The sequence below is a fragment of the Arabidopsis lyrata genome (genome assembly GCF_000004255.2).
Source record: "Arabidopsis lyrata subsp. lyrata unplaced genomic scaffold ARALYscaffold_7, whole genome shotgun sequence".
NCBI lineage: Eukaryota > Viridiplantae > Streptophyta > Magnoliopsida > Brassicales > Brassicaceae > Arabidopsis > Arabidopsis lyrata.
In genome coordinates this window covers 4295780-4321734 of record NW_003302549.1, presented here as the reverse complement: position 1 = coordinate 4321734, position 25955 = coordinate 4295780, and the positions used below count along the sequence as shown (strand labels likewise).

General features: G+C 36.1%; 7 protein-coding genes across 8 annotated transcripts; 1 reads left to right on the top strand and 6 right to left on the bottom strand.

Moving 5' to 3' along the window:
* Positions 1-329: 329 nt before the first annotated feature.
* Positions 330-2254, bottom strand: LOC9303371 (cytochrome P450 83B1). Its single transcript, XM_002867253.2, has 2 exons — positions 1237-2254; positions 330-1142 (listed from the first exon to the last, which is right to left on the bottom strand). The coding sequence occupies exons 1-2, from the start codon at positions 2116-2118 to the stop codon at positions 525-527; spliced, it is 1500 nt and encodes a 499-aa protein (XP_002867299.1). The 5' UTR covers positions 2119-2254; the 3' UTR covers positions 330-524.
* Positions 2255-2972: 718 nt separating this feature from the next.
* On the bottom strand, positions 2973-4241 carry LOC9305395. The gene is made up of 2 exons (XM_002867252.2): positions 3790-4241; positions 2973-3504 (listed from the first exon to the last, which is right to left on the bottom strand). The coding sequence occupies exons 1-2, from the start codon at positions 4032-4034 to the stop codon at positions 3141-3143; spliced, it is 609 nt and encodes a 202-aa protein (XP_002867298.1). The 5' UTR covers positions 4035-4241; the 3' UTR covers positions 2973-3140.
* Positions 4242-7061: 2820 nt separating this feature from the next.
* LOC9303369 (MATH domain and coiled-coil domain-containing protein At3g58200) lies at positions 7062-8413 on the bottom strand. The gene is made up of 2 exons (XM_002867251.2): positions 8064-8413; positions 7062-7988 (listed from the first exon to the last, which is right to left on the bottom strand). Exons 1-2 carry the CDS (start codon positions 8168-8170, stop codon positions 7238-7240), a joined length of 858 nt encoding a protein of 285 aa, XP_002867297.1. The 5' UTR covers positions 8171-8413; the 3' UTR covers positions 7062-7237.
* A 135-nt stretch (positions 8414-8548) lies between these two features.
* LOC9305394 (protein SDA1 homolog) lies at positions 8549-12877 on the bottom strand. The gene is made up of 15 exons (XM_021018220.1): positions 12386-12877; positions 12109-12276; positions 11886-12019; positions 11667-11805; positions 11365-11511; positions 11082-11279; positions 10907-11002; positions 10772-10831; positions 10618-10692; positions 10466-10519; positions 10213-10329; positions 9353-10129; positions 9170-9268; positions 8977-9084; positions 8549-8877 (listed from the first exon to the last, which is right to left on the bottom strand). The coding sequence occupies exons 1-15, from the start codon at positions 12779-12781 to the stop codon at positions 8728-8730; spliced, it is 2718 nt and encodes a 905-aa protein (XP_020873879.1). The 5' UTR covers positions 12782-12877; the 3' UTR covers positions 8549-8727.
* A 3237-nt stretch (positions 12878-16114) lies between these two features.
* LOC9303368 (uncharacterized protein At5g02240) lies at positions 16115-18140 on the top strand. Its single transcript, XM_002869276.2, has 9 exons — positions 16115-16416; positions 16541-16653; positions 16732-16785; positions 16862-16946; positions 17069-17174; positions 17262-17348; positions 17451-17548; positions 17630-17739; positions 17906-18140. The coding sequence occupies exons 1-9, from the start codon at positions 16161-16163 to the stop codon at positions 17969-17971; spliced, it is 975 nt and encodes a 324-aa protein (XP_002869322.1). The 5' UTR covers positions 16115-16160; the 3' UTR covers positions 17972-18140.
* Positions 18141-18321: 181 nt separating this feature from the next.
* LOC9303367 (exocyst complex component EXO70A1) lies at positions 18322-21421 on the bottom strand. Its single transcript, XM_021018233.1, has one exon. The coding sequence runs from the start codon at positions 20746-20748 to the stop codon at positions 18688-18690; it is 2061 nt and encodes a 686-aa protein (XP_020873892.1). The 5' UTR covers positions 20749-21421; the 3' UTR covers positions 18322-18687.
* Positions 21422-24166: 2745 nt separating this feature from the next.
* LOC9305393 (probable WRKY transcription factor 11) lies at positions 24167-25955 on the bottom strand. 2 transcript variants are annotated; one of them, XM_002867248.2, is made up of 3 exons: positions 25142-25955; positions 24713-24841; positions 24167-24619 (listed from the first exon to the last, which is right to left on the bottom strand). In XM_002867248.2, the coding sequence occupies exons 1-3, from the start codon at positions 25837-25839 to the stop codon at positions 24439-24441; spliced, it is 1008 nt and encodes a 335-aa protein (XP_002867294.1). In that variant the 5' UTR covers positions 25840-25955; the 3' UTR covers positions 24167-24438. The 2 variants fall into 2 exon arrangements, with proteins under 2 accessions (XP_002867294.1, XP_020874689.1); XM_021019030.1 differs by having other exon boundaries at positions 24713-24838; positions 25142-25844.

Here is a 25955-nt window from a genome sequence, read left to right as displayed (position 1 = left end):
GTATTTCTCTTTTCTTTCATATGCTTTTTTGAGTTTTTTGATCGTCTGCAAAAATGAGAAAACAAGGAATAAAGTCATACAACTTGAATTCTAGGATTGCTTTTCAATTTTTCAGAATGATAAACTTAGTATTCTAAAGATAGTCCTAATCTTTTGGCAACATGTTGTCCAAAGTCAAATCTTCCACTACTTATCGTTGTCAACGAAACTTCCTTTCGATTTCATATTATTGTTTTTTAGCAGCATGTAATCTAATCATATGTTATCGACATCGTAGATAAGATATCAAGAAATATTTTAAACCAGTGGAAATACTTTGTTTTCTAGACTTAAAAAAAAAGAAGCACATCAATACATTATTGGTTAAAAAATGAGAACAGACCCAAAAAAACAGAGTACTCATATTTTTTTAAAAAAAATTTAACACCAACAGAGTACTCATTAAAACGAAAATATTGCAATGAAAAACAACCATTGATCACGCCATATCTACCAGCAGAAACGTCCTAATGATATATATAGCATCAGATGTGTTTCGTTGGTGCAAGGACGAGGTGTTCTTTCTTGTGCATAGCGAGTCCAGTCATGACGTCCATCTTTATATCCTCTGGTTTAATCCCTTTAGGTAGACTCCAGTCAAATTTGTAGAGAAGGTTAGCGAAAGGTATCTCTACCATTGCGATCCCAAGATGCATGGCCGGGCACATTCTCCGGCCCGACCCGAAAGGTAGGAGCTCAAAATCTTGGCCCTTGAAGTCCACTCCTTTGTGCTCCTTCATGAACCTCTCTGGAATGAACTCATTAGGGTTGTCTCCCCACGCGGCTGTGTCACGAGAAACCGCCCACGCGTTCACCTGAATGATGGTCTTGGCCGGGATATCATAGCCACCGATCTTTGCGTCTGCGATAGTTTCTCTGTGTAGAAGAATGGGGATGACTGGTTCGAGCCGAAGAGACTCCTTGATGACTGCCTTGAGGTAAGGGAGATTAGGTATGTCTTCTTCAGAGACATATCCTTTGTCGCCTATCACATTCCTCACTTCGTCTTGAGCTTTCTTCATCGCTTCAGGGTACTTTATAAGGTAAGTCATGGCCCATACCACCACCGCAGCCGCCGTGTCAGTTCCCGGCACAACAATATCCTGATAAAATTAGAAACAAACCGAGTTAATAATAATAATATTGAGATTTAACTAACTTAGAGAATTGCAATAAGGGTTAGATAGAGTTACGAACCAATATCATGGCCTTGACATTTTCGTGAGTAAATTTGATGGAGAAAGGTTGGTCTTTGTAGATCTGCATCAATAGATCAATGAAACTCTCTGTTTCTTGTTTAGGGCGGTTAGGGTCAAGAGTCTCGTCTAGAAGTTCTTGAAGGTAAGTGTCAAGCTCCTTAAAAGCTTTCTTGAGACGCGCACTAAGACCAGTGAGGTTGTCAAGGAATCCAAAATAAGGAAAGAGGTCGGAGAAAAACAGAGTGCCCAAAAGTGCTTGCGTCTCGTACAAGATGTCTATGAATCTCTTCATCTCTGTACCGTACTCATTGTACCGTTTCCCAAAAGCTTGTCTACATACGACACAGTTGGTGAAAGACAAGAGAAGCTCACTTAGATCAACGGTGCCTGATTGATCAGCGGCTTTGTAGATCTTGTCCATCATCCGTTGACACTCTTCTTCTCTAACCGGTCTGAAACTTGCGACACGGTTTGGGCTGAAGAGGTTCACCATACACATCTTCCTCATCTCACGGTAGTAGGCGGTGTACTGTCCGAAACCAAGCTCACGGCCTTGATACGACATCGTTTGTTGCCCTTTCAAGAGAGGACGAGCGGTGAAGTTGAGGTCTTGAGTCTTGAGTAGCTCCTTGGCTAGCTCGGCCGAGGAGATCACCGCTAGGCGACGGCCTCCGATTTTCATCGTGAAAATCGGGCCGTATAGCTTGGAGAGACGGAAAAGGAAGTGTTGTGGATTGAATTTCTCCATCTGGTGAAGGTTTCCTATAATAGGAAGACCTTTTGGTCCCGGAGGTAGCCGGAGAGATTTCTTGGTCGTGCTACGGAGGAAAAAGAAGGCTGCAGCCGCTACCAAAGCGGCTATAATCAAGAAGAGATCCATTTTTTTCTTTGTTTGACTTACTTAAGACTTGTTTTCGGATATTTTCTACTTTGCATAAGTGATGCTGTGGTTTATATAGCAAGACAAAAAGTTTTATTGGTTGGTTTGTTTTGTTTTTTTTGACAGGTGCAGAATTTTGCCTTGTTTTTAAAACGTGATGTTAGTAGGTGGACTACTGGTTTTGGAATTAAAAAATGTAAGTTGAGTATAAATAAGCATTGGGTTACACAATAATACTGAAAGCGAAATTGTTGAAGAGTTGAAAATGTGAAGATATTGGATAAGAATATAACCTCTTGGTTTTGTTTTCTAAAAATATACTATAGAACCATAAGTTTATTGTGAAGTATTAAAATATCATTTAGACATCATTGATCATTCTTAAATTTTTAAAAATTGATATGATCGATTTCATAGACACATTTCTGAAGTACCTACGAAATTTGAAAAGATCAGTTTCTCCTATGCTATTACGTAAATTGAAAGAAAAAAGTATACTTAACAAAAACAAAACTCTCAGTTTTATGTTTTCTAATTACTTTGTAGGCAATTTTTTTTTTTTAATGTGTACATATTATTGTATTTCGACAGTGGGTCGTCTCAGTGAGACACATATTCAACTTCTATCCAAATTCTATATCTAAGATGAATCGTACATAAATAAATTCAACTTGGTAGAGAAAAAATATGTACTTGGGAAAAACGACCCTAAACATGTTCCTAGTGACTACGCAGCCTCTATTGAACTTACGACTAGGCCGTCAAAATTCACGACTTAGTCATGTGGACTTAAGTTTTTTTATAGAACCAATTTCATGGGCTTAACGAATGTCAAGGTTGACAAGAAGTGTGATAAAAAAAAAAAAAAAAAGTCTACTTCGTTGAGAATTACCAAAATATACAAACAGTCAAATTAATTTATTACAATTAAACATAAATTGGTTTCTGTCAAATCTTCCTCCAACTTATTGTCAACGAAACTTTATCTACTCTTGACAAAAGAAGAAGAGAAACAAAAATGATCATCGATCATCATCTTGAAAACTAGTTAAGCTAAAACAGCTCTTAGTCTGAGGAACCATAAAATCTCTATGGTTCGTCATCTTCATCCTCTTCTCTTTCAGCTTACTAGTTTCATCATCATTGAGTTTGTGATCTTCTTGGTCAGATTCTTGCAATGCAAGTAAAGGCATGGAATTAGGGTTAATCTTGGTGTAGATGCTGAAAGAAGACAAGGATGATCTTCTTCTTAGCTTATTAGCAATAAGCAATCTCCTTCTCTTGTTCAATGGACTTTCCACTTTCACCAAATCCTTTGCGTTGCTCGCTTCCATTAAATTCCCAAACGATTTCGATTTCCCTATGTAATGGTTTGATAATCCTCTCCTGTAACAAAAAAAAAAACAAAACCTAACCACAATGACTAAACCAACACTCAACATGTAATAACATTTAAACTGAGAAACAATTTCAACATCTTACAGGTTCATCAAACAATAAAATCAAACACAAGAACATAGAGAATCTAGTGATTTACTTTATTCATGTAATAAAAAAAGGTTTAATAGTTTTTTTTTTTTTTTTTTTTTTGTTGAGGTTTAAATCGAATATATTCAGGTGTAAATAAAGAATAATTTGATTATTTAGAAGATAATTAATAAAGAAACGTACTTAATCGGAAGAGAATCTTCCAAAGATGAACTAAACGAATTAAGCCATCTTCCTTGTGATGATGAAACGGCGTCGTCTTCTTCTTCCTCGTTTTCGCTGCTTTCTCCAACAGACGACGAACTCTCCGGCGGAGATCTACCACATCTCCTTAAACCAATCCGGTTAGACAGAGCCGCCGGTACACCCTGATCCTGCGCCGTGACGCTGCTCCGATCCCTAAACGTAGAACCTACCAGAACCTCCATTTGTTCCGGTAGAATTCTTCTAGCCTTGGCCTCTTGGACCTCGATCTCTCTTGTTTATCCACCAAATCGAGTTCAGCTGTCATAAATCGGAGAATCCGCGTAGGTTAAGAGCTCCAATAAGCAAGCGCAGGTTAACAAGTAATATAAAGATAGAGAGACAAGACTCCACCGATCGGAGAAGAAGAAGATAAAAAAGAAAGATAGTTTTTTATTATTAAAAAAAGAAAAATAATCGTGATATACGAATACGTATATATATACGTATGACTGACAGTAATTTTAAGTCTCTCTCTCTTTGTGTACTAAAATTAGTATCCGAGGGAAGGACGGTAACGGCGACTTTTGACGGTTTAACACGTTATTTGATGACGTGGCGATAATGGATTGGACTTTAGCCGGACGTTTCGGGGTCCGCTAAATCCGATGCTGGCGATGTACCGAAAGTTGGGTGGACGTTATAACACCAGAAACCCCTTCAACCTTATCCAAAACTCATTACTGTTTTTTTCGTTTTTAATTTTAAAAAGGCAAAGTAATGAATTATAATAAAAATCAGTGAAACCAGATATGATTAACTAACTATTTTACTGGTAATCTTCACGGTTTTAACATTATTAGCTTTTTTTTCTTTCACAACTGATTTCACTTGGTATTGTCGTAAAAGATTATAACACAATTATTTTTTGAAGTGGGCCAAGTGGCGATCAAAATCCAATACTTAAAACTAATTTAATTCTGATATTATGTAAGAGCAAGTCCAATGGTAAAGTCTTTAAAAGGACTCTTAAACATTTTTTTATTATAAATTGTGATAATTTCAAAATTAAGAGTTTGTGTTGAATCTTTAAAATTTTCATTGTCCAATGGTAGAGTCCTTAAATACGTTTCTTAAAAAAAAAATTATTTTTAAAATGAAAATTATAAACTTTTTTATTTGATAAAACTTAATAATTATTACAATTTTCTTAAATTTTAAACATACAAAACAGAAAAGCATATTAAAAAATATAAATAAAAAACCGGAATAACGATTAGTCTTTAGCTTAATTCGTGCCAAATTTATGCCATATATGAATCTGAGTCTTAGTAAAACCCCATTCACAAAACAAGACTTTAGCATTTAAACAAAAAAAAAAAAAGATAAATTTTTGCAAGACAGAAAAATAAGTGTCGCAGAATAAAAAAAACAAGAGATAAATTTATTTTTGGCTTCTATATTTTTTCCTCACCCAATCACAAGGCATCACAACATGAGTCCTTAACAAATCCTAAAACAGAAACAATTCTTAAGCTAAGAAACTCTAATATCTTGTTTTCATTAATTTTAATGATTTTTTAAGCTAAGGATTTCTTAATAACTTCACTAAGAAACACCATTGGACTTGCTCTAAAGGGCTGGGTACTCTAATTAATCATTTAGATCATCAAACACTTCAACCATAACTAACACAAATTACTGACTAAAGAAAAAAAGGAATCGTTCAATCATTTAAGATCTAATCACAGGTTAAACAGACAAACATAATTTTTAACTGTTTTTAACATTTATTCAACTAATGTGTTAATTTGTTATGTTTGAAAGAAAAGAGTGGTCATATGTTGATGTAGATTTCAGATGATCAAAAAAAATGTTTGGAAAATTCTAATATAATTTCAGATGATCAAAAAAAAAATGTTGATGTAGATGCATATGCATATTTTAAGTTTTTAACCATAAATATGTTTTTATAAACATACTAATAGCCATCTTTTTGACAATTTAACATCAATGGAGACGCAATCAAATTTTTTTTATATATAGCGAAGATATTTATGTAAAATTCTTTAAAATAAAAATAAAATAAAATTATGATTTCAAGAGAATTTTTTCTTCTTATAGGAAAAAATAAACAAATTCAAACAGAAATAAAAATTTATCAAACTAGTTTTTGATGGAACTTATACACTCCAGAATTCTCCTCCTCGTACTCTTTATCTCCTCATTTATGCTACCACCACACAAACAAAGTCGGCGAAAATTTTAAGATGGATGAGTCTCTATTTCGTTTGGACACATTCCTATTGCTTCCTACTATATATTCAAACCGACCAAAATTGTAACTTTTGTCTCAGCCACTTGATTTACAAAGTTAACATCAACAACTTCTTTCACTTATCTTATATACAAGACTAAACTAATCTCATCTCTAAAAAAAAAAAAAGAGGAAGAGAAAAGAAAATGGCTTTCTTTCTCTGCGTTTTATGGGGTTTATTGCTTCTTACTTTTGTGTCATTAATCTTTTTCATGACAAAGGTAAGAGAAACCCTAAATGGAATCTTCCTCCGTGCCATCCAAGTCTCCCGATCATCGGAAACTTACACCAATTTCGCAGGATTACCTCACCGATGCTTTCATCATCTCTCCATCAAATACGGACCCGTGGTACTTCTTCATCGCGGGTTTGTTCCAATGGTTGTGATCTCCTCGAGTGAAGCAGCTGAAGAAGATCTCAAAACCCATGACCTTGGATGTTGCAGCCGACCAAGAACGGTCGGCACGGGTAAACTCTCCTACGGAAGACACAGTACCGGCCCGGTGAATTTGGGTGTCCTAAGCAAATCAAAGCCCATGAAAAAAATTATTTTAAATTAGATTTTTACCATTAAAAAGAATGTTTTAGTTGTCTCTAAAAGCGCACAATATTTTTAAAAGGCCCTACAAAAATTATTGTATATAAGAAAACTTAACAAATTTTTAGGTAAAAAAGCCTTCAAATTTTGAGGCTCTAATCGGTGGCTTCGGTGGCTTGCCCTCTGCGCCGGCCCTGGGAAGACATCAGTTTCTCGCAGTACGGCGAGCATTGGCGAGAAATGGGAAAGCTCGCTGTTATCGAGCTTTTTAGCCTTAAAAAGGTTCAATCTTATAGGAATATCAGAGAGGAAGAGGTGGAGTTCATGGTGAAAATAGTGTCGCAATCGGCTTCGAAATTCGAATAAATCTCCCGATCAACGACTGTTTACTTTTCCGTAAAGAAACACACTGTGCAATAGAGAAAACCTAGAGATAGTCATCAAACCAAAAGTGTCCGATTTTCAAAAGCAGAGTGTGTTTTGTAAATAAAGTAAAACCAAGCACATTCAAAATGAAACTAGAAAGAAAAAGAGAATAAGAGTTTGAAACGGAGAAGACAGAAGCATCAGTCTGGCTGCCAACAGTGTTGCCTTCAAATATCTCCTTGTCCTTGTTCCTCTTTGTCCATCTTCTCGGTCACCTCATCCAGCTTCTTCTCCACCCAATCCAACAGAAGTCCAGCGCTTCTGAGGAACACCAGTCTATCACGTGCATCAACCAAATAAGACCTTGAGATTTCTTGAAGTGGCTTGTTCAGAGTCTCAATCACGCAGATTAGGGAATACATGTGTGCTCTCTTCGTATATGGGCTCATGTCCTTTCTTAACCCTGATGCAACGTCCGGGTGATTTTCAAAAATGCGGCTCACTAATTCCACCTCTGGAGAAACAACTGGAAACCCGTAGACAATAGTGGGTTCTTCCACTACTGGTGGAGTGTCGCTGAGGAAATCATAATACTCAATCTTGATCTTTTTCAGAGGTTTGTCTGCCTCATCAGACTTGCCAATAGCTACAAGAACTTTCACCTCTGCAACAATCTTGACTTGTTCATTCAGTATAAATCCACCATATTTGGCATCCAGTTTTGCAAGGGGAAAACTGGATGCACAACCACAGGCAAGAGTCCTGTGATCAAACCACTCTTGTGTTTCTGTAAAATCACGAAAGATATCTTGCACTTGGGAGAATTCTTCAGAAATTTGATTCACTATAGTAAAAGAAAATTCTGCGTGTCTTTTCCATCCAAAAGGCAAATACTCAGCATCAGCCACCGCCAGTGACAGAGACAGAGACAGAGAATCATTAAATATATTTCTCTTGAAATATGTCGCCACAAGACGCCTGCAAGCAAAAATCAATGATAACGTTACCTAAAATTGTAGGGGAAACAAAAAAAAAAACTTGTCTTCTTCTTACCAACTACAGCCACCGATCACGAATGAATCAGAATATATCTTCTCAGACGGCAAAGAGGAGACATTCTTAATCACCCATGTGAACTTGTTGTCAACTTGATCCCCCATTCCGCAATCAGATTACCAGTATATGATGAAACCCTAGATTCATTTTCTTTATACGTGTTCTTGTTAATGGTCTTCGGAGCTGGACTTTGGCCCAATGTACCATTTCGAGCCTAATATACTATGTCGGCCAAATTTATTGATTGCCTCAAATCGAAAATTACGCAACCATCTCCATGTTTACTTGATGAAATGTGAAATTTGGATTAATCTATCTCAATCAGAAACGTTCCAGAGGTCATTGTTAGAAGAAGTGAGGAGAGAGAGTTTTAAGTGAATCGTTCGTGGCTTCTTCTTCATCTGGTTGTTTGTTTATTATGTATTTGATATTTGGAATCCAATAAAACAAGTTTCTATGATCCATATTCCACAACAACACTATATGAGAAAGTGAACTGTGATGATAATAATATCATGGACAAGTAAAGTTCATCAAACAGCATATCATCAAGTCCAATATGAGAAATCAGGAAGTTTTGTAATAATGATTTAATTTTCCAGTATGTTAAATAATTTAATAAAGGGAGATATAAAAAGAAGGATATGAGTTTGGCTCAATTTCACTTCCAAGCTTTCCTTCCTCTGAACTGGCTTCCGCTGAGGCTATTCTTCTTTTTCTTGACTCGCTTTGATTTCCCAGCCTTTGATCTTACTGCAGCGAGAGGCATATTCTTCTTGTGCTCCTTCTGTCTATTGCTCGATCCTCCAGTCTGCGTTTTCATTTCACACAATTATTGGATCATCAAACAACACACAGCCTATGCTTGTAAATAACCATTTCTCGTAACAACGGAAACAAAAACGGATACCTTCTTCTGCTTGATGGCAGTCTTGGATTTGTATTTCCCTCGGTCCTCCCTACCCGCTTTAACTAACTCCAGCCTTTCTTCTTTTGTTAGTTTATGCCTTATGTGAGCCTGTGGAAAGAGTAAGAAAATTCAGTTAACATCGCCAAAACATTTTGCGACTCAAATGGAGCTTCTCATAGTAGTAACAGCTTACTTCAAGTTTGGCTGGATTGACCAGCTTCTTACTTAGCTTATCAGAATCCGGAACTTTGAATCCTTTTCGAGCCAATGCAATTTTCGCATCCTTCTTTGCCTGCATGTGACACAAGACATCATCAACAAAGTTGGACTTCTTTACCAAACAGAGGAAGTCTCTTTCGCATATATGTATGTATACCTTAAGTTCTTTGATTTTTTGGAAGTCCTCATTGGAAAGTATGCCATCTCTTTCTGCAAAAGATGGCTGTTCCCTCTTTGCTTCTGCGCATCTCTTTAGTGCTCGTAGGCTTGTATCAGCAGCGAGGAAACTCGCATCAAAATCTACTAACTTCCTTTTCTTCCCCTCTGCTTTCTCTCTGTTTCCACTACCCTCCACAGAAGCTTCTCCATCATCTTCTTCGTTTTCCCAATCAGTCTCGGCTTCATCACTGTCATTCTCTTCATCCCCACTGACCAAAGTATCAATTTCAGTGCTATGCATATCATCACCATCATTAGAATCTTCTTCAGCCTCGTCATTAGTTCCACCAGGTATCAGCTCCTGTTCGATGTCATCACTGCCAGGCAACGCCACGTCATCAATATCACTATCATCTTCAGTGTTATTCATATCATCACCATCATTAGAATCTTCTTCAGCCTCGTCCTCAGTTATCAGCTCCTGTTCGATATCATCACTGCCAGGCAATGCCACGTCATCAATATCACTATCATCTTCAGTGTTGTTATTCATATCATCACCATCATTAGAATCTTCTTCAGCCTCGTCCTCAGTTATCAGCTCCTGTCCGATATCATCAGTCCCAGGCAACGCCACTTCATCATCATCACTTTCTTGCAATAACTCAACATTGGGAACATTACTGAAGACATTGATTTCTCCATACTTTTTAGGTCTGGCAATGTGACCTCCAGGACGGCCACGGTCTTTTTTCACTAGTAGCAAAGGGTTGATCTGAAATTACAATAATGTAATTACTGGTTAACCACATACACTGATTATTTTGTTCCAATTAACAAATCAAATACTTCTGCTACCTCTCTGAACAATGCTATGAGGGAAGCAGATGCTGCTGAGATGGCTTTTCTATGGGTACGGTACTTTTTATCCGTTTTATACTGAGCAAGATCATGCAGCAAGTCTTCTGTCATCAACTGAAGTATAGCAGACAAAAAAAAAATAGAAGAAGCAAAAAGACAACTCAGAAAAAGAAAAAAAAAAGAAAAAAGGATTGGTGCTGTAAAACTACATTTATATGAGAATATTAAACCAGAGTTAAGAACTAGTTACCTCGGGAATCCTAAGGCACATTTCTCGTACCACATTGAGTGCGACAGGAATAGCCTGGTTACATATATGAAAACAATGAATTAAAAAGGAAAAATATAAATGATAGAATAAGCTTTCTAGTTAAGTCCCTCCCTTGGTGTTTGAAATCACACCTCCGGATTTGAGCGATCGTGTAAAAACTCATTCACTATTTTCTTGAACAGTGGCTCCACGGCATCCGAAGGTACCTGCCCGATATAAAAATGATTGGAAGGATTGCAGAATGAGAAAAGGGATGATGCTTTAAAGTGTAAGATGTTTGTATACCCCATCATGGCAAGCCTGAACTGCTGCTGCAAGTATTTGTGTAATGTCCTTTACACCATCCTGCATTTAAGAGCATCCCTGTTTCAATAAATTTTCAGCAAAGAAATTGTAAAAAGGGCAGTTAGCAAATCTTACCTTAGCATAGCCTTGAAGATAAGTATAAAATTTGAATAAAAGCAACTTGTGAAGACTAATAGTTCGTGCAATAACTTTTATAATCATCAACCTGGTCTGCAAAATTTATTGAATACATGGCTAGTTAGCTCATATGTTTCTATAGAATGGATGAAGCGAGTTAAAATACAATTACCTCAGGCCGTTCATTAGTTTCCCCACTGCTCTTGTCATTAGTTTCCCCACTGCTCTTGTCATTAGTTTCCCCACTGCTCTTGTCATTAGTTTCCCCACTGCTCTTGTCATTAGTTTCCCCACTGCTCTTGTCATTAGTTTTCCCACTGCTCTTGTCAAACTTAGGCCTAATACGGCGAAGCAACCTCTTTGCAAAGTTCTGTAAAAAAAGAAAAACATTCAAGTACATAGCCACATAGAAAAAGCTAGGAAATGACACACTACAAAAAAGCTAGGAAATGAACCTGTGCATCATTTAGATGATTAAGAGGTGAATAAGTTGAAGTAGTGTTCTCAGACGACGCACGCTGCTTTCGTTTAATACTTCGCATGGCGCGTTGCAGTTTTGCTTGCTTTTTCTTCTTGCTAGAAGATGTACCTTTGTTGTTGGCCTAAACATCGGAAACAGGACCTAGTATTATACTTAATTCATAATGATAAAAATGATAGTGACAACTATTTGAAGGTGGAAAATTCTTTTCACAACCAGTAGTAAGCGTTTTCGTCATAGTCTCTAACAAAATTCATGTATAAATATGTTGTTTACCTTGTAAACAGCCTCTCTGTTAAACACAACCTGAGATACTTTCTTTGAATCCTCGTCATCGCTGCTTGAAGCATCACTATCATCCTCATCGTTAATGTTGTCGTAGTCAAGAAGAAACCGAAGGGAAGATATCCTGATCCTGAACATGTAAAAAAAAAAAGAGAAGTTAATTCGACCAACCAAATCATATCAAAATATTGCACAGTTAGGAAGATATACCTAGGTGAAGTATGAAAGCAGGCTTCACAAATGGCAATTGCTACTCTGTCATGTTTATCACCAAACCAGACTTTTCTCTTGTGAAGCTCACAAAGGGTAACAAGTGCTCTCTTAGCCTTGGTTTCATCTTCTTGCTACAACCGAAGTTAAAAATCATCTACTTGATTATACACTGATCAGTTACACAAAAAACCCATGAAAAGGGAAAAGAAAAAAGAAATACCTCCAACATAGAGAAAACAATCTTCTGAAGAGATTTGTGCCTTGGATCAGTGATACTCATTTTACGAATGGTTTGAACAATGTGAGAGAAAGCAAGCTTTCGCAAGTTTTTATCACCAAGAGTCTGAATATCTAGAAACAGAGCTAACAAATCCTCGATGACAAGACTCTTTAACACACACCAAAGCAAACATATTAAAAAAAACATTACTTTCGATTACAATCATCTCAGAATTCGTATCAATCACGTAATAAAAAAACAAAAAAAAAAAACATACCTTTCGATACATAAGAAGAATCAGAGATTGCGCAACTTGATACCGAAGCCCCGACGGCATTGCCAGGCATGAGGTACGGAGTAAATCAGTCAATTGAGCTGGAAAAGCGGCGAGCTGGTTCGGATAAAACGGAGTGACATGAGCGAGAAACATGGCTCGGTCGCCGAGTTCCTTAGCAACGGAAGGGCCGGGGCCGACGGAGGAGAAAGTGAGAGCCGCCTGTTGCTGCAAGAGATCGACGGAGGCTCTGAACTGTTTGTAAATCAAATGGACCTCCGTTTCGTAACCCTCTGGTTCACGCTTGATTTGGCTCTGAAGGATAGGAAGGCTGAGCTTCTCGGAGATCCGGCCAGAAGCCTTCAAGGACTCCGGCGTAAGACCTAGAGATCCGGCCATAATCGGAGTTTTTTTTGGGAGAGGGAAAGGAACCAACCAAACCCTTTAGGTTTTATATCTTATATCCTCCTTTAGGTTTAGGTCTTCGCTGTACCAGATCGGTTTAGGATTTGATAGTTTTAGGGGGGTTTATTGGATCATTGATTTGAATGGAATTGAAAATCCAAGTAAAATTATGTGTTATTCAATCATTGATTTTAAAATTCTTATAAAAATCATGTGTTATTGGTTCAATGATTTACAAATACTAGTTAAAATCACCCCTTATTCAATATTGAAGATTTGAGTATGGATTTGATTTCATATTGGATTTGAATGGATTTGAAAATCTGTTTTAGTTATAAATAGAGAGATTGAAATCCTTGGGTTCCACCTAGTTATTTGGGTGGATTTGAAAAAAAAAATATTAGTAGTTTTTATTTTCCATAATGCAAGTATGATGTAGAGCAATGTTTTGAATATTAAAAAGAAAAAAAAAAAACTGCTAATACAAAAATCACGAAAAATCTTCGTATAATACTTTCAAGCATATCAATCACAAAAAAAAAACTGCTAATACCAAAGATCATGAAACACCTTCATATAAAAGTATATTTTATCATATAATAAAAATAAAAAATACTAGAAAACAAAGGGTAGTTTTCGAAACCAAACAAGGCTAGAAGAAAAATTCTAGAAAACTAACAATACTAGAAAACAAAAAAATAATTAATCTAGCATTCCATAATGTTACGCTTAATCCAATCATGACGCTCATTAGTGGACATACTAACAAAGACTTCTTTCATTCCTAATTGGTGAATCACTTTAACCGCATCGTAACGAACGTTTTTTTTTCCAAATTATGGACTTCTTTGATATCTTCCCATATGTGTGGAGAGAACAATCAGTGGAGAGAAACAAGAGCATCAAACATGTAGAGTGATTCAATTCAGAGTTCATAGATGAGAACATGATAGGTTATTTTGTTTATCATAAAAAATTTCATGTTTTAAAATTTTATAATTTCTTTTCTATGATTTTCAAATCCATTTTACTAGTTTGTTAATTTGTAAATCCATATAGAATTTGAAAATTTCTATTAATTATGAAATCAAGATATATGGATTTTGAAATAACATGTGTTTACCCATGGATTTGAATCCTTCTATTTTTCTCTTTCAATTCCATTCAATTCCATTTAAAACATAATTTGGATTCTCAAATCCAAAAACAAATGACTAAACGAATAACATAAGATTTTAACTAGTATTTATAAATCATAGAACCAATAACACATGAATTTAATTAGGATTTTAAAATCAATGATTGAATAACAAATGATTTTTGTTTGGATTTCTAATTCCATATAAATCTATGAACCAATAACCCCTCCTAAAATCAACTTTATTTGATTTTCAAATCCACATTATTTGATTTTAAAATCAGTGAATTATGTGTGAATTTCCAAATGTTATAAGGATTTCTAATTCTATTCAAATCAATAATCCAATAACCCCTACTTATACTATCTATAGTGACTGGTTTTTCCGGTTCCGGTTCCGGTTCCGGTACCGGTGAACACTTTAAATGAGGCCAGATGAAAAAAGTACGCATCATATTGTATAGGCCTGCATCTCATATTATTGCATTATAATTGAGCCTAACGGACATGTTGACTAAGGCCCATAAATGGAAGAGATTAATTTTTAAAGAGAATTGACTACAAAGAGATTTTATTTATTACTAAATTTTCACTTAAAATTAAGAGATTGCTAAACTCACCAATTTTAATTTAAAAATTAAGAGATTACTAAACTCCCCAATTTTATTTTAAGATAGTAATAATTCTTAGCTCACCTTTTTTTTGTGAAATTTAATAAAAAATAATAATAATCAATAGTTATATTATTCATGAGTAATACAATAAAATATATAAAATTGATATGTAAGCCGGTTAAGAAAAAAAAATCATCCATAATTTGAAACAAAAACGTTGGAGATTCAATCAAATGCTTTTAACAGAAAAAATCAGCAAAAAAAAAAAACATATTTAAAGTACACTAATAAGTTCATTTTTTAGAAGAGCGGAGTTTACATCACAAAATTAACATAGCAAAGTAATAAAAAGAGAAATATAAAGAGTAAACACTATTGTAGATGAAGATGAAATCACATTGTTTAATGTTTGATATGTAAGTGTTGTGAAAAACAAATACTATAATATGTATTTTTTCAGTTTTAGTTAGACATTAGACTATGCAATTAATTTCTTACACAGGTTAAACCACAATCTGAAAAATCTCCTACAACATAGTCCTTCCGTGTATCAATGACGTCACAGTCGACAACTCATTTAGAGATTTTATAAGTCTATCGAATATATTACTTTAATGCATATAATTTAATTGAGTTGTTGATTTAAGTTTTAAATAAAATAAAACCGAACCGATAACCAAAAATATCCAGAAACTTAAAAAATATCCATTAACTATAATTATAAACTCAAAATATTAATTATTTTTAGAAAAACAATCAAATACTTTAAATTATAAAAATATCCAAATATTGTTAGTTATTTTTGTCAAAATTAAATACTCTTTTACAAAATAAAACCAAATTTTGATTTTCTTTCTAATATTTTGTTCTTTGTATTTTTTTTGTTAATTTCGGTTAAATTTGGTCAATTTTAGTTATTTTGAAGAAAAAAAACGAACTAGAACGAATCTGATAAAATTTTGGTTAGTTACAGTTATCGATTCAAAAATTTAATTTTTTATTTTATTTAAACTTACGGTTATCATTTAATTAAGTTTTAGTGTTTACCCATTGCACATTGCACCTTAAATAAACGACTCATAAACCTCTATCCATTGCACATGCTCTAAAATGAGTTATCGACTGTCACATCATCGATACACAGAAGGGTTATGTTGCAGGAGATTTTTCAGATTGTAGTTTGACCTGTATTTATTTGACATGAAGGTTTATCTTACAAAAAATAATTATATTGAGGGTTTTTTTGCACAAAATCCTCATGTTTTCAAACGGAGTTATCGAGTGCCACATCATCGATACACGAGAGGGTTGTATTGCAGGTGACTTTAGAGATGGTGAGGTTGACTTGCATAATTCGGATTTCGAGGATAAATTTGCAAACGAGATTGACTTGGAGGGTTTTTTTTTTGCAGAAAACCATTTTATTCATTTGTTTTATACTTTGATTTTGAATGAACACGTTTTTTTTATTTAAAACCATTACAGGGCCAAAGCCCACAAGGCCATAGGCCCAATACAAGGAAAAAAACGCACCAATTGAATGAACAAAATTATTTGATTTTGAATGAACAAATTAAATAATGGCTTCTCCTTAAAATTATCTAAGCTCGCTTGACCATTCATGGCTACCACCACCAATCTCAGCTTCGCTCCTCCCTCTTACTCCCGTTTTGCCGCTACAAGATCCCAAATCAGAAACCCTCTGTTTACGTCCCCCCTGACACTCCCATCTTCTTTCTTCCTGGTTAGAAATGAAGCATCTTTATCTTCGTCAATCACGCCAGTCCAAGCTTTTACAGAAGAAGCCGTCGATACTTCGGATTTAGCTTCTTCTTCTTCAAAGCTTGTACTTGTCGTTGGCGGCACTGGTGGTGTAGGTACTTAAATGTTCAATTTTGAAATTAGGACTAATAATTTCTCACTATTGGGTCTGCTGAATGATGGTCAATTCTGCGTAGCCTCTATCCAATTGTTTTAAAGTCTTATCCTTTTTGGTATCAGGTCAACTTTTGGTAGCTTCATTGCTCAAGAGGAATATAAGATCAAGGTTATTACTGCGTGATCTTGACAAAGCTACCAAGTTATTTGGCAAACAAGATGAATATTCCTTGCAGGTTCGGACTTTATCTCACTTTATTTCAGATTCACTACTTGTTCTTTTTATTCAACAAGTTTAAACCAGGTTGTTATAGGTAGTTAAAGGGGATACTAGGAATGCAGAGGATCTTGATCCATCCATGTTTGAGGTTCGTCTTCTTGCTCCTGTTTTGTTTGGCACGAGTTTCACTTGTTCTTCATTTGATTTTTAACTGATTTGTCTAGGGTGTCACACATGTGATTTGTACCACTGGAACTACAGCTTTTCCTTCTAAGAGGTGGAATGAAGAAAACACTCCTGAGAAAGTAGGTGAGAACACATTTCTTTCCAATTAAGAACGTTAGATGTCTTGTTTTGTAATCAATTCTTTCTTACATGTCATGATCGATTTTCCTTTTTGGGACTATGTGTTTTTTTTTGTGTTCAAAAAGATTGGGAAGGTGTGAAGAATCTCATTTCAGCATTGCCATCATCGGTGAAGAGAGTTGTTTTGGTTTCATCAGTAGGTGTGACCAAGTCTAATGAGCTACCCTGGAGGTGAGACTAGAGTATCTCCGCTAATTTACTTTAGTCCGATTGTCTCTACGTGTAGTTTATATGCTGAATGTATGTTTTGTTTGACAGCATCATGAACCTTTTTGGAGTTCTTAAATACAAGAAGATGGGGGAAGATTTTCTTCGTGACTCTGGTCTTCCATTCACCATTATCAGGTTTGGAACAAAAGAGTTACCCACTTTTTTTGCTCTTAATACTCCAAAACGCAGGCATCATATGGTTTACTGATTTACTGTAATGTGATGTTTTCATACCAGACCTGGTAGATTGACTGATGGACCATACACATCTTATGATCTGAATACTTTGCTCAAAGCTACAGCTGGTGAAAGGCGTGCAGTTGTTATTGGTCAAGGTAAATTTGAGATTCTTTGATGGTCTTGCAGCACTAACATTTTTGAGATTGCTTGATTTACATAATGGCTCCTTTTAACAGGGGACAAACTTGTTGGAGAGGTAAGTAGACTTGTAGTGGCTGAAGCTTGCATACAGGCACTTGATATAGAATTCACACAAGGCAAAGCTTACGAGATCAATTCAGTTAAGGTATCGCAAACAGTTTCCTTGAAATTTGAACAAAGTGGAAATGTAGTCTGATGAAGAAACAATGTCTTAAGGGGTGTCCTGGAGATTCAAAGCTTTAGTTGATCATTGAAAATGTTTCAAAGATTTGATTGCCATTTTTTTATATGTTTGAGAAATGTGGTTTCAGGGGGATGGTCCAGGAAGTGATCCACAGCAATGGCGAGAGTTGTTTAAAGCTGCAGAATCCAAATGACAAAAGAGGACATTTGAGAGATGTGTACAGAATTGTTAGCGAGACATTACATATATGGTCGAATTGTGTATACATATGTTTTCTTTTGGTCTTTGTCTCTTTGACTTCATCATTACTGTAATTACTTTATCTATAAGACTATAACTAGAAGCTCTTTCTTGCAAATCTATTTTTACAGCCAACGAGCAAAACAACTTCATATCAAGTGCTAAGAAGTCCAAAAGAGTAAGTAGGTTGCAGATTGGATTCTTCCTAGCCACTTATCCGAAATTCAGATTCCGGTTAGATTTTCGGCTTCTCTTGAATTGTAAACCAAATAGCGACTTGAGCAATAAAAAATAAAGAAAGAACAGAGAAAATGGTTTTGCTGAATTTTCCTTTATTGTCTTAAAATTAATAAAAGTTACAAATGTAGCACAACACTGAGAACAAGAAGATTTATAGGGACAATTTTTCTTTCAATATTATAGGATTCCCACATTTTATAATCCTGTTTTTCAGATTAACACATTAAATAGAATAATCTAAACCCGCTTGGTCCCTAACATGAAGTCTTATGAAACTAATGAACTAAAGGGACTTGACCAATGACTAAAAGCTATACCTGATTGACAGTATTTATATACGTGTAACAATACCTCTTCTTCCAGGAGATGGAGATCATACCAATGTGGACACATTTTAATACAACATTCGAGAACAGAACATGGCTTCAATCAGACAACCGCGGAAGTAGTACGCCTAAGGTCAACATCATTCTTGAATTTCTCACTCGGCGGTGTTGCTTTGAAGCTTCCATATCTCATGGGCTTAGGCATGTAAAGAGAACTGAGTATCTTCTCCAAAGCTACCACTGTGTATCTCACATACTTGCTTGAACTCGCGTCTTTCTCAACCAATGGCCCATAGTTTTGCATATAGCTTCTGTAAACCGGCACAATAGCCTGAACTATCTGCTGGCAAACTCTATCCCTTAAATCTTTCTCTGGTAAGACCCATGATGCTTGCTTCTTATACATCTCATCAAACGCATCATTGAATGCTTTCAATCTCTTCTTCACAAGATCACGAGCCGTGGCATGTCCACCCGAGAAAAGTATCAGCCCTTCTCGGCTCAAGTGGCTTGGAAGCTTACCCCAACTGTCTCTAAGGAAGACAGTGGCGTAATACTCTTTGTACTGATCATGTTCTTTCAGCCACGAATCTCCTAAATGATCCCCAATATTTGTACCCTTTAAGTTCTTGTATAAATGCCAGTGATTATTCATACCGAAGAAATGCGCAAGCGTTTGATCCGGATACGCTTTCATCCATACATCCAGATTCTGCTCAATGGCTTTGATTATTCTTAAAACCTCAACCATAAGCTGATTATCTTGGAACCTTTCTGATCTCCAGCTCTTATGTATGAGCAGAACCTGAGTTAGTGTTGACTTGTACTTATCTCCAATAAGTTTATTGCAGTAATCAGTTACAAAACTGACTAATCTAGGAACACCACCATCGCTAGGAGGCGGGGTTTGTTTCTGAATCTCTACCTGAACCAGAAGCTCCCAGAAGATTTCCGCTGCACCATCGATTATCCTTTTGATGAGATCCCTTGTGAAGTTTTGGATCTCAATACAGGCTGCTCCGCCAAAGAGACGGTTGAAATCTGCTCTCAGTTTGTTCAACGAAGTAAAAATATCTAACAGCTTCAGAAGCTTGATTGGATCTTTCTTGCTATCAGTCACAGTTTTCCCAAACTGAAGGAACGCGAGCATACCGGCCTGAGCAGCAATCTTAGAAAAGCAATCCATCCAAACATTCAAACCGAGTCTCTCAAAGACATCGTTGCAAAGCTTGAACTCTGCTTCGAACAGATGCTTAACCGCAAACTCTAAATGATTCCCCCACTGAGCTATATACCCTTCTATGCTCTGCACATCGTTGAACTCAGAAACCGAGATATCTAGATAATCTAAGTCAAGTGCTTGAAGACTAGCTCTAACATTCAAGCTCCTCACTTCAACGTATATTGAAATGCACTTGTCGAGTCTATTATTAGCTCTGAGTCTCCCAAGAATGGCTTGCAGTTTATGAATTACAGTTACAGGCAGCTGAGACGGTGCAATGCAAGCCTGATCACCGAGTGATGATGGAGACGCCATAGGAAGTGGTACACTGTTATCCTTCAAGAGCCTCCTGAACTCGTTTTCCAGCTTATCTAAAGCAGCATTCCTAAGCCCACCATCAAGACGCAATTGAGATCTCTCTTTCTCTTCTACTCCTCCACCGTCATTATGAAATTCACTAAGCCCTCTCAAAGATTTCTTCAAATTCGAAAGATACTTCTCATCAGCAACATGGTGATCATCAAGATACTCAACTATATCTTCCAACCACTGGATAGCTAACCCACAATTCTCCCCTAGAAACTTCAAAGCTTCCTCTAACCGCTTCAATACCGATAAATAACTCGAAAGATCGTTCTTGGGATCTGATAACAAAGACTTCTCAAGTCCATGAACAGCATCAAACACCTTAAGCACCGCGGCTGCAGGACCAACAGCTCGGTTAATGTTACCACCAACATCCTTAAGAGCTTCTCCATCAGCTCGTATCGGCCTCACCGCAGCTTCAAGCAACGGCAATCTCTGCTCAATCTCCTCAAACCTAGGCCCAGTTTTACCCAAAGCTAACCCAATGGCTTTTGATTTCTCAAGACTCAATTTTAAAGACTTTCTTGCAGCTATCAAGCTCTGAATCCCACGATCCACCCCAGTAGACTCCGCCATTACTAAATTCAATCAAAATAAACCCTAGAAAACCCAGAAAATCTCACTCCAAGGAAAGTTACTAATCTTCCAAACTTTACTCCTAATAAAAATGATGACTTCGATTCAGAATCAGATGCAAAACATCAAACACTTTCCTCTTTTTTTTTATTCGTCTCCTTTATTCCCAACTTTCAATAAATCAAACCAAACCCAAAAACCTAGTTAGCAACAAAAACTCACAAACAGAAACAAACAAACCCAGACACAGAAATTTCCACAGCTACCAAACAACCACCGAAAAATTGCAAGAACCGAAACCAGATAATTCCCAGACAGGAAGTCACTTTTTAACTAAGACACTCAAACTAAAGAAATCGAGTATAGATAAGCTCTTCCACTTTAATGGGTCGCCGGCAAAAAATTTACCCGACGGCGAGAGTTTGGCGGAAGAATCGAAACGGTGTGATAGTTTCTCTAGAGAGAGAGATACCCAGGAATCCAAACGAAGAACAAGAGAATAGTAAATCGGAAAGAGAAAACTGAAAAAGAGAAACTTTTTTTTTGTTTTTCGACAGTTTTTTTTTTTTTCTCGCGATGCCCGACGGAAACTGACAAAGTGCATGACAGTGAAGCACAAGGTTTCACAGCGTCACTTGCGACTTCGGTTAAAAAAAAAAAGTTGCTAATATAGTACAGATGTTAATTACACAACTTTTTTGCTTAATCACTGAATTTTTGCTTTTTCTGTCGACCAAAATTATGCTTATTATTTGTTTGACTTTAAGAATTTTTTTAGAAAAATGTGTTCAGGTTTCGGAATCTTTTCTTCTTCCTTTTTCTGGCTAAGATTCTTTGGATTAGTTTCATACTATAAGACTTGTGAATTGTGATCATCTAATATTAATGTTCGTTTCCATTTACCATATTCAACTTTTTGGTAACGTATGAGTTAGGCCTGAATTAAATCACTTGGACTTCAGAACATAAATGGAATATTTAATCTTTTATTTGCAAAAATGGCAATAACTTCTAACATATATATCGCAGAAGTTCCAAAATTTATGTATTTCCATGAGGAAGTGAAAAAGTTATAAGATTATTTCAAAAATATAGAAAAATTTATATGATAGTTTTGTAATCTATATTTTCATATGTATTTTGTGTGTGAATATGGATGATTGGATGTTATGATTGGTATACTTGATACTAAAATAGTAAATAGTAAGCTAATTTTGTTTTTATCCTAAAATAATGTGATTGGCCCTCCGCTCTAAGACTTCAGATTAAAAATTAGGAAAAAGCACATAATTATATTCTTGTGTCAGATATTCACAATGAGATTATATTTAGTTGACTCATTTGTTATGCATGACTAGGATATTTTGTCGAGTCATTTGTTATGTATGACTTCGTCTTGGGTTTCAATTATGGTATATCTTTCTTGCTGCATGGAGTATTCCTCACCTCTTTAATTTGTTTTGCGGAAATAACGAAAGTGGTAATCATATTGATTTATGCGAGAGTTATAAAATGAACCTAAATCTAAATGAATTACGTGTGTTATGTCTATTGCCTTACATTTCATGGTAAATGATATTTTTAGGGATGATCGGCGAACAGAATCCGCTAAAAACATGTAAAAATAGAGGTCCTGCATATTCTAACGTATAACTTAACCAATTTGTAGATAAAATCAATTGACATATAGTAGATTGATCAATGCCAACTGAATAGTACGGGGTGGAAGCACAAGACTCTCTATTCACGCACTTCTTTGTTGTCTCTATCAATTTTCGAATTACAATCTAATCTTTGATCAACTTCATCCTCTGAGCTGTAATGAGCTTCTCTCCAACCAGGTTCGGTCCAACGTTTGGGGATGCAGGATGCTATATCCAATCCAAAGTACAGAAACATTTATTGTGTCATTTTTAATTGTTATTTTGTTAATGAGAAAAAATTCCTAAGATTGCTTCTTCTTTTTCCAAATTTTGACCATATATATGAGGTCCAAGTCTTCTTCCTCTGCTTATGTTCTGAACATGACTTATCTCCGTAGTTTCAGCAGCTTGTAGTCATCGACGTCCACGTGTAGAGAGATGGGTCGTTGAACTCGTTGTCGTATGGAGCTGATGCCGGTACGAAGACGTATGCCATGTATGGGTTGACTTTTAATTTGTCGCTTCTCTTCAACGTATGGCTAAGACAGTGCAGTGTTACATGTTGTAAGGAAGAAGGAGACATGTTAAGACTTGCCCATTTCTAAAAACTTTTGTGTATGTGTTTGGTGATATGTGTGTGTTTATACTTTATAGACTCAGATTTTTTCTTGGACTTTTTAAAACATTTATACTCTTGATTGAATGTAGCTGAAATGACGTTGCGTTTTCTTACTATGAAACGTTAAGAGTGTTTGTGAACAAATGCAATTTTTGTTCCCCTCATAAAAAGGATCGGAGTATAAACATATTAATTTCACTTCTTTGAATTTTGATTATCCAAACGAATAACACGGATCCAAAAATTTGTTAAAAGTACCAAATAGAAATAAAACCAATTTCTGTTGGTTGACCAAATGAAAGTACATAACATTTTCATTTATCTCATGCTGAAGAGCTTTCCGATAAAGATAGTTAAGGTTTTCACAAAAGGTTATACTTCATAAGATCAGACAACAAATGAGAATGTCGTTTTAATCCAAAGATAAATCTTAATCTCAACCAAATATCAAATTAATTCTCAAAGAGCGCTGGTAAATATGTAGCTCTTGGTATTACTTTTAATCATGTTCTTCTTTACTATTAAAGGTGTTCGAAGTCTTTGGTTTTGAAAGATTTTGGGAGAAAGACAGAAAAAAAGTTCATGGCGACCAAAAAGGCATAAGAAGCACTTTGAAAATTTCAAGCGAAGAGTTTTGTACTACATGATTAAGTGTGGTCGTCTTGTATACATGTTATTGATTGTGTATCCTATATTTTGTTGGTGGGACAAGTAGTAATGGTCTTGGAACTTTCCTTCCTAACTAGAAACTGAAACTTTGTCCCAGTAAATATATATGAGTGTTTCGTTCCCTTTAACATAGCGAGAACTTGTCCATCTCTAATTTTGTATACATCGTGCCAAAGTGTTCGTCTTACTAATCGATGTTAATATATAAACATAGGAAATGGTCAAACACTTTGGTATTTCATCCTTAAGAATAGGTCGGTATTAAGAAATGATAATTTAACACAAAAAATAGATAACATTAATTGTCAATGTACTAATTTTCGTCCAAGTTCAGACGGCATAAATTAACTTGTCTTTTGGATTTCACATTTATTTAGAAAATTCAAATTCATTATTCATCACCAAAACCCAACTAACTCATTAAGTACTCATTGACTTTGTAATCACTCATCCATTTAGTCAACTTTGCTTTCGAGAACAATCCAACGGCCACCAAAGTCATTTATATTAAAAAAAAAACAACGAGTAATTAAAAGTAAATGACGAACATAAGTCTATATCATTTGGTGCGCAATTAATTTCAAAACCTCTACGGTTCTACCTAATACCCATATCTGCTGATCATCAACAAATATACTTTATGAAACATTGCACCACGAATAATTTTTCTCTAATTAAAATTATTTCTTAATAAAAAAAATTTACAAATTTCAATCCATCTAAAGTACTCAAAAAAATCAAAAAACAATTACAAAAAAGTTAAGCCGAGGCAAACACTAAATCATTAACGCCTGAAGAAGAAATATTCTCCTGCATCGCGGATTGGTTATGACGGTGCTCTCCTTCGTATGTCACGATAAGCATCGCTGGATCATCTAATGCTCGTTCCACGTGTTTCCTCGCTGGACATCCTCTGAATGTACTGCACTTGTAGTAACCACTGGATCATAACAAATAAACACCGTTAGATCTTTATAGATCGCGATTAAATTAAATATCAGCGGTGGATAATAGACGGTTGTAAAATAGTTACCGTGGGTGTGGTGAGCCTTTGATCGGTTTTTGTCCGTACTTCCTCCAAGAATATTCGTCCGGTGGAATATCGGCGATCTTTGCACTTATCGCCGGTACTCTCACAGTTCTCTTCATCCGATTTTTCCTGCTTCATTAAAAATAAAATAAAAATATTAATTAACGAAAAAAACATTGGGGTTATAAAAGTCAACGGTCAAAACTTTGGTCATTTACCAAAATATGACCGAGATTTAAAAGCAACCCAGACCGATAACCGGGAGAGTACACTAAACCGGGTTTACCTAATTGAATTATTATACAATTAATTAATTATTGATATAGCGAGGGTAATAGTCAACTAAAGGTTGAAACTTTTGAAATTAAATAACGGAAGTCACTGAGTAGTTGTTTAAACGACAGGTGGGTGACGTAAGTCACGTAACAATACCTTTTCTTGCAATGGCACTTTCCGTAGCCGGAGCCGGAGACTTTGCCGGAAAAACTCTCGGAGTGCTCATGCTCGAGGCATCTCTTTCTGTAAGGATGACCAGCGGCCAACGGTGGCTTTCCGGAGGAGTTCACAGGCTGCGACGGAGCAGACGCGAGAAAGATTTTTCCATTGGAAACGCTGCCGTCTCCGGTAATTCCCGACGACATGAAGGAAGAGTTTAAGGAAACGCTGAAGTTTTCCTTTGAGAATTCCAGGTCGGAGCTCTTAGCTTTGGTGCCGAAGACGCTTGGTTTGGAGAAATCGAGTGTTACGCTAGGCTGATTAGAGTGAACAAAGCTCGACGGTGGTGGAACTATTTGCGGGAGATTCGTCGTTGTTCTCGCCGGCTGAGTAACAACCGGAGCCTTCGGTTGAATCGTTTTTACGATCTGACTCTGTTGTTTCGGAGATGAAGTGGAGTGAACCGGTCCGCGTCTGAAGCGAGCGTGACCGGTACGGTTAAGGAGAGAAATGACGGTTTTGAATTTAGAAACGGTGAAATCAGTGATCTCAGAGCAGTCAACGTTGTGTTGTTGTTCGGGACGGTTAGAGAGGACACGGATCAGATGTTCCATACTCTGTAAACCTTGAGATGCAGCCTCCTGAATAGCCGTTTGATCATCCATCTTAGGAAAACGCATTAGATCGACGGCCATGATGATCTCTTCTTCTACTTTGTTTATTTATTTGTGTTGTTGGTCTGAGAAATTTGGAGAAGAAGAAGACGAGAGAGAAATGGTTGCGAGTTGTGTGTGATGGAGAAGAGAGAAGA